We start from the raw sequence: 18,832 nt of genomic DNA, 5'->3' as shown, positions 1-18,832 counted from the left end.
ATAGCTCTGGCAATAGCATTAGTCTGATATTACAGCTCACGTCCTGCTACAAATCAAGCCTATGTTACAAAGATTCATTTTTGTCTTGGTCCTGGTCCTACACAACATTTGGTTTATTTTAGTTCTTGGCAACAGGCTGGCGGACAAAAATAAAGACATTTAGGATTTTCAGGACATTATCCACTAAATACAACATGTCATATTTAGCCTTGGATGTAAGCAGGCATAACATCCATTTAAATCAGGCATCTGATCTCTCAATCAATGGATTAGCAGGAGAGCTATACTGAGTTGAGAGAAGCAGCATTAAGAGAAACTCATTTTTTTTCCTTCACCATTTGCTAGGTAAATAATCAGTTTACTGACAAGAAAATGAACAATCACCCTGTTTTTGGCTTGAGGCAGAATCTTTTTACTTCAATGAATCTGTAAATTTCACCATCTAGCTTCACCACCAACAATTCAACAGGCAACCCTGGAAGGTTTTAAGCATCATCCAAAAGAACCAATATGCTACATTAGTAATTACTGATCTTACTAAATGGACAGCTAAACAAAGTCAATGACCTTCACTCTTTTCTCCTTTAGGTACAAAAATAATTACTCTGACTGGGTTCTCCCAAGTGTTCTTAAACTAAACAGTATTTCTTTTTTTCCCCTGCCCAAAGGAGAAATATTTAATACAGACCACTTTTGATTCTCTTCTGCAGTTTAAGAGGAATTTCAAGCACCCATCTTTTCCACCTAGCTGTATCTAGTTTAGTCTGCGTATTGTCACAATAATAATTATTTTAAGTTTTTTTAAATAGAATTTACTTTCTATTCTCAGGGAAAGATCTGAAAATAGAGGTGTCTGACAAATAATGATCAAATTAGCTTAATTACTTCATGTTGATATCATAAATCACCGCTCTTTGACACAAAATCTGCCACACAATTAATGGCTGTTGGTATTGGTTCACCTGATCAAGTGTCTACTATACATAAAATATGCTATGAAGTTCTGCATTTCTTACAGCAATTCAGTAGAGAAGTCTTGTCCCAAAGGCACATAAATCTGAAGTACCAGAAACCGCTGGATCAGTCCAACTAGAAACAGAGACAAAGAAATATATAGCTATGGATACACACACAAAGCAAACTCCACCATTTAGCATTTCAATGATGTATAGCTATACTGCTGCAATACCATTTCCCAAGGTTCACACAACATTCGAAAACAGAAAAGAACTGAAGAAAACCAAATCAAACTGTAATAAAAATGTTCCTTTTAAAATGTCCCATTTGTGGTTTTGGTAGAATTCTTATGAAAATAAAAGCAATGTAATTTTTTTTTATTTACAGTTCTACATTGTGTTCAGAGAACATGTAAACAGCATATCCCACAAAGACACATAAAAGTTCACATCAAGATTATTATAAAAGCATGTGGCAATTACTCACTACTTAATCAAAAACAATAAATCATAAATGCAATCCTGATTATGACAACCGAGACCATACTTGCACGATGGGGGACTCTATCCTAGGAAGCAATGACTCTGAAAAGATTTGGAAATTGGGGTGGATAGTCAGCTGAACATGAGCTCCCAAAAGAGCTAAAGAGGTCCTGGGATGCATAAACTGGCGAATCCTGAGCAGGCGTAGAGCAGTTATTTTACTTCTGTATTTGGCTTTGGTTCGACTGCTGCTGGAATACTGCATCCAGTTCTGGTGTCCACAGTTCAAGAAGAATATTGATAAATTGGAGAGGGTTCAGAGAAGAGCCATGAAAATTATTAAAGGATTAGAAGACATGCTTTATAGTGATAGACTCAAGGAGCTTAATTTATTTAGCCTAAAAGAGAAGGTTAAGGGGAGACTTGATTACAGTCTATAAGTATCTACATTGGGAACAAATATTTAATAATGGGTTCTTCAGTCGAGCAGAGAAACGTATAACAAGATCCAATGGCTGGAAGTTGAAGCTAGACAAATTCAGATTGCAAATAAGGCAAAAAAAAATTAGTGGTGAGAGTAATTAACCATTGGAACGATTTCCGAAGGGTTGCCATGGATTCTTCATCACTGATTGTTCTTAAATCAATATTGGATGTTTTCCTAAAAGCTCTGCTCAAGGAATTATTCTGGAGCAATTCTGTGGCCTGTGCTATTCAGGAGGTCAGACTAGATGATAACAATGTTCCCTTCTGGCCTTAGACTCTATGAGGCTTTGATGAGGCAGATCTAGTTCTAAGTTTAAAATAGTAGAAATATAGCTTAATTGGGGAGCAAACAAGAAAAACTTCTAAAGATACTTCCCTAGTCAGGAAAAGCCACACATTTGTAGGGTATACAAGTATCAATGAGTTGAAATTTGTAGTTTCCTCTTATTAGTTCCATTAGTGAAGGAGAGAGTTGGCCTTTTATTGAGTTGGCAGCAGCAGCGGCTCCAGGCACCAGCGCTCCAAGCGTATGCCTGGGGTGGCAAGCCGCAGGGGGCACCCTACCAGTCCCTGCGAGGGCGTCAGTCAGGCTGCCTTCAGCAACTTGCTGCGGGAGGTCTGCCAGTCCCGCGGATTTGGTGGCAATTTGGCGGTGGGTATGCCGAAGCCGCGGGACCAGCGGACCTCCTGCAGGCAAGCTGCTGAAGGCTGCCTGACTGCCGTGCTTGGGGCGGCAAAAAAGCTAGAGCCACCCCTGGTGGGCAGGCATTTTAAGATCCTAAAATAGTATTATTCCAAGAGCAACATGGATCTCAAGATGTCTTCAGAAGCCAAGATCATACATGCAAAAGCTCACGGCCTCTGAACTGCTTGCCTGGCCTACTCCCTCATCCACAACATGGCTCCTGTAGGAGTTCTGTTCCCATTGACCACCCACCCTGAGTCTACAAAAAAACAAATCCCACAACTGTGGAAGGGGAAGCAGACATGGAGCTTAAGATAACAGTTCTTCTAGCACTCGCTGTTTAGTTTAGCAGGTTTCAAAACAGGTACAGTATATATGATTTAGGGCCATATTCTCAGGAAGTATAAATCAGAGTGTCTTTCCACTGAGTTTAATGGAGCAATGTTGATTTAAACAAGATGACGAGCTCTCTCTTGAAATGTTAAGATAGATATTTAACTGTAATACTGCTTGTTAAGTCCCCTGAACCAGTGGGGTGGGGGGGAGGGAAAATCACATGAAAAATATTCAAGTGAGAAATTCTGCAACACTGAAGTTTTAGTCTGTTGAATAACTTCTTACCCCTTGCTATTTCTACTCTAACTTAAAAAAAGTAGTGGACCTAAACAACTGTTTGTAAAAAGTAATCAGAAATGATCAGACTATATTACACATTTTATCAAACAATTAAGCCTCACATCTCTATAAAGTGGGTAAATATCACCATTTTATAGAATAAAATGAAAGAGGAATTAAGAGCCCCATTCAATACCTGCTGACAGACTTTTATTGACAACAATATCTATCAGAGCAGAACCTAAGTTGTGTTTTTTGCCCAAGGTCAAACCTATCAGCTAAGGATCTGCCCCAACGTGTTTAGTTGCATATTCCATTTCTAAACATCTACTTATTGGTAACAGCTGTCTTGCTGAAAAGCGACCTTTCAGACAGAGGAGCTGCCCAAAGGAAGAGAGAATATCGCAAATAGCTACATCTTGCAGTAATACTGGATTAGTACAGAACAACAATCACAACATCTTATATTTGTAATGCCTCAATACTTACGAGTTTGTCTAGTTTCCTTTGGTAGCTGAATCTTGTTTGTTTGACTGCTTCCTTCAAGGACAAAAACAAAGCCTTTTACTTCTTTATCAAATTCCTACAAAAAGGAACAGTGAAAAAAATAAACCTTTTATCAGTCTCTTAATCAAGACTTAACCAAATTTGCAAATGACACAAAGCTGGGGGGAGGGGAGAAGAGTTGCAAACACTTTGGAGGATAGAGCTAAAATTCAAAGAATCTTGATGAATTGGAGAAGTGGGCTATAGACAACAAAATGAAATTCAACAAAGACAAATGTAAGGTGCTACACTTGGGGAGGGGAGGGGGAAGAAACCAAATGCACAATGGTGGATAGCTGGCTTGACAGCAGCACTGCTGAGAAGGATCTGGGAGTTGTTGTAGATCACAACCTCAACATAAGTCAAAAATGCAATGGCGTTGCAAAAAAAAAAATGCAAATGCAATTTTAGGTTGCATTAACAGAGGCACAGCATGAAAATCGCTCTACTCAGCACTGGTTAGGCCTCTGCTGGAGTATTGTGTCCAATTTTGGTCACCAGTGTAACAAAACAGGAAAGGATCTACAGACGAGTGACAAAGATTATCAAAGGGATGGAATGGAAGCCATGTGAGCAAAGGCTGAAGGAACTGGGTATGTTTAGTTGGGAAAAGAGGAAATTGGGGGTGGTGGTGGTGAGGGCGGGAGGAACATGCTATCAGTTTTCAAATACTTGAGAGGCTGCCATAAAAAAAGATGGAGAAAAGGTATTCTCTCTTGCCACAAAGTGCAGACAAGAGGCAATGAGGTCAAACTACAGCATAGCAGATTTAGACTAAATCTCAGGAAAAAGTTTCTAACTGTAAGAACAATAGGACAATGGAAGAGATTGCCTAGGGAGGTCATGGAAGCTCCTTCACTGAAGGCTTTCAAAAAGAGGCTCGATAGCCATAAACCCTGAACCTTGGCAGAGATTAGACTGAATGAGCCTTGCTGAACCTCCTAACTCTATGGTTCTATGATTCTAAAACTGCAAAAAAAACCCAAACTTATAGCCAAAGTGTAAGGCTACTTTGATTGTTCTTAAGACTGTCAAGAGGGGTGTAGCAACAAGAATTTTATAAAACTGCAAAGATGGTAGTAATAATATTCTCTGTAAATTTCTGGCTTTTTGTAATATATTTTATAAATAAAATATGTTGACAGATATGTGATTCATGATCCACTGGCCCAGACTTGACCCAGTGGTTATCAGAATAGCAAAACTATTTTAAGCTTTGTTCCACTAGAAATATTTAAGCTATAAAACTACAGCTGTGACCAATCCAGTTTGCAAGCAGGCATAAAGTGCTAATTTAAGTGGTCATTTATTCTGTCATGGTGACAGAACTGCAAGTGACAACTTTTCCATAGTCAGGTCAAAGCCCTCATTACCTTCTAATTTTAAGCTTCATGTACTTTTTTCCATGGTTTATACTTCAGGTCTTATAAGTCCCCCATAAAACTTACTTTCCAAATTGCTGATGGACTGCCAAAGATCTTCCATTTTGCTCCTGGATTCTTGCCTTGAGCACTGAATATTTCAACAAATGGGCCACCCTGTGATAAAATTAAGGATATGTCACTCTAGACAGGTGCTGAGCACAGCATCATCATTGAGCACAGTTTGCTAAATCCGAGTATGTCAGAGCAAACCCTCATGAAACAATGGTTAACCCTGGTTAATATAAATATTATTGACCACAGTCAACTGCCATTTTTTTTTTTAAACACAATTAACAAATGGCACTCTTGACTTTATAGTCTGATTTTACTGCAGCATCAGAGTCCATGCTTACTTACAACACTACTTTCTTTGGTAAAGGAAACAGGATATGTTTTTACCATTGTCCTTTCTTTACAGGCAAGCAAAAAAACCAACCAACCAAATAAAAAACAAAACAAGGCATTAAACTCTTAAGCATGGCATGTAAAAACATTAAAAACATGCAAGAGGTGAATGGATATTTTCTTCACGTTTTACTTCTTCAACTCACCCTAAAAGGATTTTCTGAATAATGCTCAGCTAAATGATTAAACAGAAGAGAATCTCTTAGTTTCTAGTAAAGAGATGTAGCCAATGCAGTGGATTTTTGATTTTTCAATATTTCATCCATCATGAATCATAACAGAACTTTACTGATGGTTTCTGAGACGCCACCTTTGCACTTTAACTGAGTTTAGTAATTAAGGGCTCGTTTCAGAGATTCAGAGATTCCAAGGCCACAAAGACCATTGTGATCATCTACTGTGACCTCCTGCATAATAGGTGATAGATCTGTCCCCTCAAAATTCCTAGAGCATATATTTTAGAAAAACATCCAGTCTGGATTTAAAAACCGTCAGTAATGGAGAATCTACCATGACCCTTGGGAAATTGTTCCAATGGTTAATGACCCTCATTGTTAAAAATGTACATCTTATTTCCAGGCGGAATGTGTCTAGCTTGAGCTTCCAGCGATTGGATAGTTTTACACCTTTCTCTGCTAGACTGAAGAGCCCATTATCAATTATTTACTCTCCATATAGATATGTACAGACTGTAATCAAGTTACCCCTTAACTTTCTCTTTGTTAAATTAAATAGATTTAAGAAGCTCCATCTATCACTATAAGGCAGGTTTTCTAATCCGTTCATCATTCTCATGACTTCTCTGAACCCTCTCCAATTTATCAACATTCTTGAATTGTGGACACCAGAACTGGACACAGTATTCCAGCAGCTATTGCACCAGTGCCAAATACAGAGGCAAAAACAACCCCCTACTCAAGATTCCCATGTTGATGCATCCCAGGACTGCATTAGCTCTTTTGGCCACAGCGTCACATTGGGAGCTCACGTTTATGTGATTATGCACCATGATCCTCACCCCCAATTGTTTTCAGTCACTGCTTCCCATGATAGTTTTCCCCATTCTGTATGTTTGGCATACACTCTTTGTTCCTAGATGTACGTATTTACATTTAGTCATAATACAATACATAGTTTATGCTTGCACCTAGTTTACCAAGCGATCCAGACTGCTTTGTATCAGTGACCTGGTCTCTTCATTATTTACTATTCCCCCAATTTGTGTGTCCTCTGAAAAAATTATCAGCTTTTAATGGACTAGCCCCATTGACTACAGTTACTAAAATCAGAGAAGGTGCAAAATGGCATTATATGAAAACACCAGTAAAATTCTTAGAATTCATGATGGAGGAAACAGGGAACAAACAAAACCCACTGTATTGGTAACCTGAAGTCAATAGAACTAGTCACATACGGAAGGACTGAAGGATCAAGATCTCAGACAGGTACTAAATTTTAGCAAATATAGATTGATTAAACACCTCAGAAGGTTTCAATGTGCGTTTCAACTTTGGAAGACATAAATAAAAGGAAGTAAAAAAATAGCAATTTCTGCTTTACCTGATACTCATTTCTGAACATTCTTGCAGGTATTTCACAGTTCGAAAATAATGTCAGCACCCCAGTGAGTAATTCAAGACTTACAGATGTTGCTGTAAATACAGAGATTTTATTAGCAGCAAAGAATCCTGTGGCACCTTATAGACTAACAGACGTTTTGGTGCATGAGCTTTCGTGGGTGAATACCCACTTTGTCGGATGCAAGTAGTGGAAATTTCCAGGGGCAGGTATATATATATATATGCAAGCAAGAAGCAAGCTACAGATAACGAGGTTAGTTCAATCAGGGAGGATGAGGCCCTGTTCTAGCAGTTGAGGTGTGAAAACCAAGGGAGGAGAAACTGGTTTTGTAGTTGGCAAGCCATTCACAGTCTTTGTTTAATCATGAGCTGATGGTGTCAAATTTGCAGATGAACTGAAGCTCAGCAGTTTCTCTTTAAAGATTCTCTTTAAAAAGAGTTTTTATTGTTAGACATTATTCCACCAAAAAGTTTCCCTATAATCAAGTAGAAATCCATGTTTTAAAAGTCAATTAGCACATTTCTAAAATACTGTTCATTACAGCAAACTTGTAACTCTTCAGCATGAAAAAGTTACCACAAAGGAATGAAGATTAGAAAACTTATTTATACTGTTGGTGTCTCTTGAGCAATGCTTCTTTACATAACCACCATTCAGCCTGACCTTCCAGATATACCAGCTAAAATGGCCACTCTATCCCTAGCCTTTATTTTTAAATGTTCAGAAAAGTTTGATGAGTAAATATACATCTTCAACATGTATTATTTATTTCTCACTGCTACCAAGTGTTCACTGGAAAAGGTTAAAAATCCATTAAACAAGAGCCTTGCCTTTAATACAGAAAAACAGGAATTTATGGACTACATATAACGGAAACCTCATTTTCAACCAGAGATGTGAGGCAGAGACTTAATCCACAAGTTACTTTTTAAAAAATTTCATCACTCTACATTCAAGATGGCTAGTGTAAGTATCAAATCAAATATATGGCAGAGGTGCCTATCTAGGTGCATGCTGAAGCTAATGAGAACTAAGGATGCATTGCACCTTGGGAGAACGAGGACTATGGTGAATTAAGGGTTTGATTCCACAAATACCTAAGCATCTCCCAATAGGTGCTGAGTGCCCACTGCTCCCATTGACTTCAGTGGGAACTGAGAGTATCCTGCACTTCTCAAAAGATCCTCCTCTTCTTCCTCGTTTGTTGTGTTCCTTCTCCTCCTCCACCACTGCCTCCTCCTGCCCCTCCATGTTCTCCTCTCCCCCAGAATGTGCAATGAAGATCTGACAGGCAGGAAGCTATGGGCTGTGTGGACACTGATGGACTATGTTAACATACTCTAGGTACTTAGAGCATGCCAGGAGGGTCCACACGGGACACAATGCAACGTGCAGCCTGTGGCTTGGAGGTGAATCCAGCAGCACTCCAACCCATTCAAAATTGCTGTAGCTTTCCTCCTGTCGGACCCTCATTACAGTCTGTGCATGTGCCATAGAGGTGGTAGAAAATAATGCCCCCATGGCTGTGGCACTCTTTGCTGTGTTTGTCAGACACAAATGGTGGCGAGTGGCACAGATTTTTATATACTCTGTATGCGTGCACACATTTGCAAAATTAGTAGAATAAACCTGGATTAGTAATTTGGTAATTACATATAAAAATCAGGATTGCAGAAAATTAGGGAGGGTTAGTATCTCTCCAAATCACATGTACAGTTTATCTTAAGAACTAGCTTAGCCAAAATATTGATCTTTCAGAACTGAAAAGCACTTAAAAGCTTTAAATGTTATACAATGGTACATAACTCTGGGTGAACTAGTAAACATATGCCCTGATCTTTCATACACTTATGCACGAGTTGTTCCATGGGTAAAGTTACTCACATACATGTTAGCTCTCTAAGGCCCTGATTTTGCAAACTGATTAATATTTTAATTGTATTGATTCAATACTGTCTACTACTATTTTGACGCATAGCTTGTATTATACTGTAAACTCGCTATTTGTTACAACCAAGTTATTTGTCAGTAAAAGAAACTGAAACAGATAGTGTAACTGGTATAATTATTTAATATAGTTATTAATGTGCCTTTCTTAAGTAACAATTGACAACTATGAATTAGTCATTTTACACGTTTGAAAGTGGTATACTATTTCTTTGTTCTATAAATAAAGCAGTCTGGCAGTACATTAACAATTTCTGGAAAATGTTATTGCTCTAATTTTTATTTTCCTCTATTCAGATCTCATCTTTGCTATTATTCAGAGATTTTAAACCAGAAGAATGTTCAGCATTCCACAAATAATTCCTTAGCCAAGAATACAGTACTTTGAAGCAAATCTTACAGTGACCAATGTGCTGATCTGCTGAACCAAAATTCACATGGAAAGCAGGTGGTGGGTGAAAGGGTGATAGCACAGGTTATGTCCTCTTACAGGAAGTATTTATAGCGTACTTATTATTGTCACCCGGATGTGCATGCGCCGTCAGTCTGGGGCTGAGAATTCCATCACCCAAGGGTTTGAGTTGCTGTTGCTGTGGTTTCTTTGTTTTTGTCAGAGCAAAGCCCTTTTACACAGGCTTGCAGTTTCAAAAGATCAGGACCAGATCTGCCAAGTGTCATTTGCTACTTCTGTCATGCCTTGCAGCATTTCAGGGAAAATATCATATATAGATATGCAAGGCAGAGAGCCCCTAATAAAAAAAGATTGGTGTCGGGGGAAGTTGCACTAGACTGCAAATCCAAATACCAGGAGTTCTCGTCTCATTTCTTTCATAGAGTGCTGTTAATATTTTTGCTGTTCACTGCCCTTATTGATGAACATGGTCTTATGCACCTTGGAACGAAACTCTGGTCTATAATATAAGGGACCCAAATTTCATCCCCTTTGCCATTCTACTTTTCAGAACAAACATGCCAAAGCTAGTTAGCAACGTGTTTGGCTATAGCCTCTGCAAGCACAGCTGTAACCAGCAGCCGCACTTTGCTCCCAGAGCTATGAACAGAACCTAGGAATCATTATACTTAGTACTTCACTACTGTCTCACAAACAGAGGTGTAACGCACAGATAGTATCTTCTCCCCCTCTAGGGACTGATCCACATAGAGGCTAACAGCCTACTTCTGCTACCAGTTAATTTTTTAGCAGCAGCTCAAGTGGAAGAGGTCTGTGTCATAAATCTAAAGTCCTAGTTCAAACTCTGCTGAGGACTCATGCAGAGAAAAATCCAGTATGTGATTATTACAACAACAACTAGATAAATTCATGGAGGATAGGTCAATCAGTGGCTATTAGCCAGGATGGGCAGGAAGGTGTCCCTAGCCTCTGTTTGCCAGAAGCTGGGAATGGGTGACAGGGGATGGATCATTTGATGATTGCCTGTTCATTCCCTCTGGGGCACCCGGCACTGGCCACTGTTGGAGGACAGGATACTGGGTTAGATGGACCTTTGGTCTGACCCAGTCTGGCCGTTCTTATGTAATTAAAGATTGTATCATGATGCAGATACACAAGGGGCAGAATTAAGATTGCCCAGATAACCCTAAGTCTGATGCTTGTCTTTGGAAATTTGATGTTCCTTAGCTTCTTTTAAGTCAGCACTTACTGGGGCCCCAGAATACCCATTTTTAATGAACTAAAGAATCTTTCATCTGCAAGCCACCAGTTTAAATCCAGCCTAGTGCTCTGTGGGGCTTGAGAGTTATTTCTATCTAATGGCTATTTGGTGACTACTCTACAAAGTGAGTTTGGTGGGTCTCATTTCCAGCTCCTAGATCATAAACTCACCACTGCACATTCCACTAATTGGCAGGCTCAGCTGAGGCCATGGAGATGAGGCTACCCCAGTTGTACCTGGAGGAAGTTTTCCCCCATATCTGGGTTAAGGCAAGGTGGAAGGGCAGCGTGGATTGGAAGCTTGCTGTGTAGAGAAACAGAAGATTTCATTAGCTAGGGATGAAACTAATGCCTTTCACCAGTACTAAATCCACACAATTTTTTAAAGCTGAAATTTAGTGATATGCAAATTAGTTCATTACATAATTTGCATAACATCACATGGAGCTGCCAAAAAAACCTAACAACTATGCTGGTCCTAATTAATAAAAGGAGTCTTTTCACTTACTTCAGTGGAAGTTGGCTCAAGCCCAAAAGAGGGTAAGCAAACTTGTGTCTGGCCAAACTACATAAACTCACTCATCTCACACAGCTTTATTATTGCTGTGAACATGTCAATGAAATATAAATATACAGCAGAACACACTGCAATACATTTTTTCTTATATATTGCCTACCTATAATCTTTTGAGTGCTTGCATTGGCTTAATAGAAAAGACCACAATTATTTTGTTTTCTGCATGAGGATTGGTAGTTATTGGAGATAAACATTAAATAAATGACAATTTTTTATAGTATACCTACTATGATAATACTAAGTGGCACATCTGTGAGGCACTAAATGTTGTTAGTCTCAAATATCCTGGGACCAACACAGATACAACTACACTGCAAACACTAGTGGAACATAAGACTTTCCCAGATTGGTTTCCATACTATGGTCCTATATTGGGCATGAAATCCATGCATTGCAAGGACTGAAACACAACACTTAATGGGACTGTCTGAGTTATCATAATATATGCTTTAAGCAGAACATTCTAAGAAAATTGAGATTTACACCTTCTTTCATCCCCACACCTCTCAAAAAAAATCTTAATTTTTAGACCGACAAAAAATGATTAAAATCCAGATAGACTAGAGTTCTGTTTTTTGGAAAAACTACAGTATCCTGAAATTTAAAGACCTCCAGTTTTTAAACATTTTTTCAAATAAATAGATATAATATCTTTATAGGATGCTGTAAAAAAGAAGTATTCTCTCATTTTTCAGCCAGGGATCAAAATTCTTATTTTATTGCCCTACAGCATGTACTTTTAGTATAGTGCATCTGCCCAGCTTGGGATACAGAATCTGCAGCATCAAAGTCAATGATAGACTATCAGGAATGCAGTTTATCTAATTACATCACACTGTAAAACATATTCATTTTCATACATGTAAACCCTATTAGGACTTATTTTACAGTGCTCCTCATCTGTACACTGACTTTTTTTTTTTTTAATCACTAGCTTCACAATGCTTTTCCACAGTGTAAAACAAAATATAGCATACTCCCATTTATCTGAATAGCATGGGAGACACGGATTTTATTTGGATAATCGATAGTGCAGGAGCCATAGAGCAGTGGGTAGCCTCCCCCAGAGCCAGGGGCTTGTTGTTGTCATTCTCCTCCTTGCAGCCCTAGCTGTGGGTCTCTGCTTTGCCCTACTGGGACCACAGACTCTCTGACCTGCACCTTGTGACTGCAGGGATCAGGTCTCACCGGCCCTATGGCAGTGCAGGGAGCCCTCTGAAACTCTGCTGTCATGGCCCGACTCACTCACTCCAACGTAATAGTATATACCCTAGGGTCCCTCATTACCTTCATCCATCGCCTCCATTTTAGACCCAAATATATATCCATCCAGCACCGATGCCATTTCCCCCTACTATTAACTCTTTTACATCAGAACTTTTGCTACATAAATGGTGATAGATCATATAACTAAGGTTATGTGCAACAAATTAATTCCGTATCTCACTGGTAAGGCTGCGAGTCTGTCACGGATTCCACCGTGACTTCTGCAACAGGGGTTTGGGTGTGTGGGAGGGAGTTCAGGGCTATGAGCAAGGGTCTGGGGGGGTGCGGGTGGTACTTACCTGGGGTGGGAGACCCCCCTGCAGCTCCTAGGCAGCGAGAGGGGGGGGTGTCTCCGTGCCGTGCGCTGCCTGCGCCCGCAGGCCCCACTCCCGCAGCTCTCATTAGCTGCAGTTCCTGGCCAAGGGGAGCTGCAGCAGCTGGTGTTTGTGGCGGGAGCAGCAGAGGAGCCCCTGCCCTGGCCTCTGCCGCCTAGGAGCTGCAGGGACACAGAGCCCAGTAGTAGCCCCTGCCAGGCCCGTTAACCCTCTCCCCCCATACCAGTGGGGATCCCGGGTCACCTCCCCCAGCACCCGCGGCACCCCTGGAGGACCCCCACCCCAGTTTTAGTCACGGCAGGTATTTTTAGTAAAAGTCATGGACTGGTCACGGGCGCATTAATTCTTGTCTAAGCCCATGACTTTTACCAAAAATACCCGTGACTAAAAAGTAGCCTCACTCATTGGCTCTCCTCAACTATTTTTCTTGTGTAATTCCAAGTTTTTGTTCCACAACTGGGTCTTGACAAGATAACTGGAGGAAGGATAAGTTTACACATAGAGTAAAAGGTAAGCTTTATTTTGTTTTTTCCACAGATAAGTATAGTTTTTTAAATCCAGTTTGTTTAGTATTAGCTTATGCCACAAACCTGTAAACACATATGTACATGTGTAACTTGACTCATATGAGCAGTCCCCTTGACTTCCATAGGGGTATTCACAGGAGTAAAGTTATGTGCATGTGTTTGGAAGATTGGGGTTCTAGAATTTAGTAAACAGTATTTGTAGCAAGTACTTTTGACAGAGAAAGAAGACTTAAGTAGAAGATTGTTAATACATATAACTCAGCATCACAGTCCTAAAGCTAATGCTGATTTATGATAGGCTGGAACACAACGGAGAAAGCAGTTAATCATAGATGAAAGGTTTTAGCATCTTCTAGACAAATGAAGTCTACATACTGAATATTTAAAACTAGGTCCATCACATTGCTATATATTTTCTAAAAATACAAATTAACATAACAGATATATATTACTATCCCTTTTTATCCATACCAAGGCTATCAATGTTTCAATATAAAAACAAAGTAAAAACAATTGTCTTTACAGAAAACTGCAGGATACAACAATGAAACATCTGTTTATTTTTAAGTTAAAGCTACAAACAATTGTTTGCAATACATGTTACATATGAGCTCAAACACCAATACCAGTAAATAAATGAGTCTCTTTTTCTACAAAGTACTCAAGCTTTCAGATGAGTGCTGCTGCACTTTTCAGCAAATGAAACATTTTAATGAACATGTCATCCATACTGTATACATCTACAGTAAGTTTCACCGATTACATTTATAGCACTGAAGATTCCTACTAAACCTGGACTCACCATTAACACTAGGATAAAGCACCAAAGACTAGACTGCAGGGAACAATCCTGGCACAAGCAATAGGATACACTAGGTTGAGCTATCACTCTCATCATTGATATGATTTCTGGAATCACATAAATCCTGCATTCCATAAGCATGGAGCTAGAAACTGACAACATCCACAGACCACTCCTTATCTGTTTTCAGCATTGTACAATGCAATACTGAATTAGAGAGGAGCCCAAGCCAAAATCCAGAGCTGAACACCAATCTGGGGGGACAGTTTTGGATCCTCATCCAAATATTTATGGCTCAAGTTTATCTCATGTACATACTGTATTTATGCATTTCAGCAACAGTTCTTTGGGGTGGGGGGTGTTTTCCCATAGTGAATAACACATACAAATTAAAATAACACTTACTAGATAGCTATATTTTATATTTATGCCCCCCTCCTCATAAAGGAATAGGCATTTTAGACCACATCACCACACATTTCAACAGAATGATGTTTTGATACACAGCAATGACATTTTAAGGCACCGCCATTATACTTAATTGCAACAGGCTGCCATCCTATAAAATACTCCCTTGCAATGGCAGAGCACATACATTTCCATGTCAATACTGAAGAACAGCTGAACTACCTGTCTCACCACAGCCTGTCCTGTCCCCAGAGGAGGTTAATATCCCCACCGCCACTGCTCATGTGGGGAAATATAGGGGGGCTGGGAGGGATCACCTGTGGGAACCATTGGGGGGGCAGGGAGGCCAGCACCAAGCAAGATCTCACCTGCAGGGGAGTTTCACCTTGGGGAGTGAGTGAGCATCTCACCTGGGGCACTGTATCTGGGAGAGGAAGCATGTCACCTGAGTCTCTCACCTGGGGAGCATATGAAGGGATGGGGGGGGGGTCTCACATGGAGGAGTGCGAGAGAGCAGCTGGGAAGAAGATCTCCCCAGCGGGAGTGTGTGATGAGGTGGGGGGTTCTCACCTGGGGGAGTGTGTGTGGGAGGCAGCTCTGCACCTACGGGGGGGGGTCTCACCTGAGGGAGCATATACCGCACCTGTGGGGGGTTCTCACCTGGGGGAAGTGGGGGGCGGCGCCATACACCGCACCCGCGGGGGTCTCACCTAGGGGAGGGTGGCGCCATACACCGCACCCGCGGGGGTCTCACCTGGGGAAGTGGGGCGCCATACACCGCACCCGCGGGGGTCTCACCTGGGGAAGTTGGGGCGGCGCCATGCACCGCACCCGCGGGGGTCTCACCTAGGGGAGGGGGCGGCGCCATACACCGCACCTGCGGGGTCTCACCTGGGGAAGTGGGGCGGCGCCATGCACCGCACCTGCGGGGGTCTCACCTGGGAAGTGGGGGCGCCATACACCGCACCCCCGGGGGGGGTCTCACCTCGGGGAGGGGGGCGGCGCCCACCCCCGCACCCGCGGGGGGGTCTCACCTAGGGGAGGGGGGCGGCGCCATACACGCACCCGCGGGGGGGTCTCACCTAGGGGAGGGGGGCGGCGCCATACCCCGCACCCGCGGGGGGGGTCTCACCTAGGGGAGGGGGGCGGCGCCATACACCGCACCCGCGGGGGGGTCTCACCTAGGGGAGGGGGGGCGGCGCCTCACCTACGGAGGCTCGCCTCTCACCTGGGGGAATCACGTCACTCACGGTGCAACCTGCGGCCACAGCAGAGGTTACGCGCTGCGCCTGCGCCTTACAGACGCCCGGTCTCCGCGCGGCAACGGGGGTGGGCGGAGCTTGATGCCGCTCGTGCCCCCCCTCCCCCCGCCCGTTTAAAAAGGCGACGTGCGGGGACGCCCGCGGGAGGGCGCAGCACAGAGTGACATGGTCCCCTCCTCCCGAGTCCGCATTACCCCCCCGAGCCGGGGGCTCCTCAGGAGCGGGCTGGGGGCGGGGGAGCGCCTGGGGCGGGAATCACCGGGCTGCCGGCCTCACCCCCTCTTGAGCCGGGTGGCCGTCGGGGCAGCCTGAGGAGACCAGGCTGCCCGTCCCTAGCGCTGCTTGGGGCCGGGCGGGGAGGGTTGTGTTGTGGCGCACAGTTGCTGTGGCCCGCCGGAGAGGGACTCTCAGGTCGCTGGTTTCCCAGGCGCTAGAAGGGACGAAGAGGTGCCTGGTGTTTTCTCTCCAAGGAGAGAAGCCTGGAGCAGAGAGGCCCCTTTACCGTGACATCACCGGCAAACTCAAAGAGATGTCCCGGTTTTCTGATCACTTCAAAAACACTTGAACCAGGAGGGACAAGAGCGTGGGTAACAAATTTGATTCAGATTTTTAGACTCAGGTTTTGGTCCAATGTTCTTGTAATGGCAGTTCACTTGATAGCTCAGTTTATGCCTGAAAGTTTATTGCCTTGTCACAGAAATATAATTTGAATGCTTTTTCTTAGGTATACAGGATCATTCTTACTGAGAGAAGTATTATTCATAATTCAGTAACCCATCCCTGGTTGATGATTAAATTGTAATCCTTAAACTTCCACAGCTTCCTAGTAGGGTACAATTATAGCATAGCCTGGGTAGGGAGAGGGGAAAGAGCTAAATCAGTTATGAAACCTATATGGCTGTCTCATGTTACCTTGGGATTTTAGAAGGGATCGTATCCTGTGCTGTATTATCACATAATAGATTGTATTGATCAGAGTTTGTTGAGTGTTTAAGAACATAAGAACAGCCATACTGGGTCCAACCAAATGTCCATCTAGCCCCGTATCCTGTCTTCTGACAGCTGCCAGTGCCAGGTGCTTCAGAGGGAATGATCAGCACAGGCAATCATCTAGTGAGGCATCACATGTCATTCAGTCCCAGTTTCTGTCAATCAGCGGCTAGGGCTACTCAGAGCATGAGGTTGCATCCCTGACAACCTTGGCTAATAGCCATTGATGGACCTATCCTGCACGAACTTACCTAATTATTTTTTGAACCTGGTCTTCATAACATCTCCTGGCAGTGAGTTCAACAGGGTGACTGTGCATTGTGTGAAGAAGTACTGCCTTTTGTTTGTTTTAAACCTGCTGCCTATTAATTTAACTGGGGGGACTCCTGGTTCTTATGTTGTATGAAGGGGTAAATAACACTTTTTCTCCATACCATTAATGATTTTTACAGACTTCTATCATATGTCCTCACAATCATCTTTTTTCCAATCTGAAAAGTTCCAGTCTCTTTAATCTCTCCTCCTATGGAAGCTGTTCCACACCCTTAATCATTTGTTTCCCTTCTCTAATTCTAATATTTTGAGAAGTTAAGGACAACCTTAATGGAAAAATTGATAGTTTATTAAACAACAAAAATAGTTTACAGAGCTAGGACTAAAGAGAGAAGATGTTAGCTGCAAAAGAAGGGTGAAAGAACTGTTAGGCTGATTTGGGGAGATAACAGATGGTAATGGAACTCTGTAGTTTAAGCTAAAGTGATGTTAAAATTCATTTCACATAATGCTGTCGAAAGAGTCTGAAGCTTATGTGACAGGAAAGCAGGGTCTGAAGTCCTAAAGAATTCCACAAAAAGCTGATCCTCAGGCAGAAAAGCCTGAGGTTAATCAGATAAGTGGAGCAAGCAGCTGTGAGGTGGAGAAGCAGCTATGTGCCTGCTCAGGACAAAACTGACCAGTAGGCCTTCTGCCAACAGCAATGAGTGATAATTAAACAGACTGGGAGAGGGAAAATCAAATTGTTATGTATTTATTTAGATTTCTACCAGCTTGTACCAAAAAGGCACCTAACCTTTGCTCTAGGCACCTTGTGACTCAAAAATTACAGTTAATCACTGTAAAATCATCATAAAACTTAGCCCCAGTGTAGACTAAGTAGCCTGTCATTCTTCTGAGGTGTGATTGGTAGCAATATGTTTATAACAACTTCTATAGAATTTGTCTTATTAGTTCAATAGCCATTTTCACCTGATTTAAACCACTCTTTTCTTCTTTAACTGATCACTTTACTGCTATATTTGAATTGTTCTTTAAATATTGCATGGTTACTAATTCTTCATGATAATGATGTATAAACATCAGGATTAGAAATTATGCCAGTATACATTGACTAGAATTCCTAAAAAGGATGTGTTTAGCTTTTGGTAAGTGCTTGAAGAATAATTTTTTTTAAGAAAAATGCAAATTTGTCTCTCTTACCTTCTAGTTCACTCCTAGTAAAACTTAACCCAATTCACTTCACAACCTGTTTCACTGAACACACGTTTTTTTACCTTAATATATACAGATGCTCCCTGGGTTACGCAAGACCTGACTTATGCAGATTCGCACTTACGGAAAAAGTTCCATAAGCCAGAAACAGGATTTTTCAGTTGCAGAAATTTGTGTAACATACAGGTATACATTTCCGACTTTTGCAAAATTTGAGTTACACAAGCCTTTCTGGACCAGAACGGTTGTGTAAGTCAGGGGACATCTGTAAATAGAAAACCCCAACATATGGACTCCTCTTCTTGATGGAAAGACCCCAAGCACAATATGGGGTTAGTTCTCCTGTCTTTTGAATTAAAATACAAATGTTAGCAGCA

The 18,832-nt window shown here is 41.8% G+C and overlaps 1 protein-coding gene and 1 long non-coding RNA gene across 22 annotated transcripts in view; one reads left to right on the top strand and one right to left on the bottom strand.

The window, feature by feature from the left end:
- CFAP20DC (CFAP20 domain containing) overlaps positions 1–16,075 on the bottom strand; it is a 175,277-nt gene extending 159,202 nt beyond the window's left edge. For 5 of the 19 annotated variants that reach the window (XM_039482108.1, XM_039482110.1, XM_039482128.1 and 2 more), the window contains exons 1-5: positions 10,972–11,101; positions 7,161–7,252; positions 5,220–5,309; positions 3,715–3,808; positions 1,017–1,089 (exon numbers count right to left, since the gene is read on the bottom strand). In XM_039482108.1, coding sequence (XP_039338042.1) covers positions 1,017–1,089; positions 3,715–3,808; positions 5,220–5,309; positions 7,161–7,252; positions 10,972–10,981 — 359 coding nt within the window. In that variant the 5' untranslated portion in view covers positions 10,982–11,101. The other 14 variants (XM_039482113.1, XM_039482124.1, XM_039482114.1 and 11 more) reach the window with 14 other exon arrangements.
- Positions 16,076–16,214: 139 nt separating this feature from the next.
- LOC120369160 overlaps positions 16,215–18,832 on the top strand; it is a 73,891-nt gene continuing 71,273 nt past the window's right edge. For all 3 annotated transcript variants that reach the window (XR_005582976.1, XR_005582975.1, XR_005582974.1), the window contains exon 1: positions 16,215–16,564. This is a non-coding gene — a long non-coding RNA (uncharacterized LOC120369160). The remainder of the gene's footprint in view (positions 16,565–18,832) is intronic.

This window comes from Mauremys reevesii, linkage group 7 (assembly GCF_016161935.1).
Source record: "Mauremys reevesii isolate NIE-2019 linkage group 7, ASM1616193v1, whole genome shotgun sequence".
NCBI lineage: Eukaryota > Metazoa > Chordata > Testudines > Geoemydidae > Mauremys > Mauremys reevesii.
This window is presented reverse-complemented; position numbering and strand designations above follow the sequence as displayed.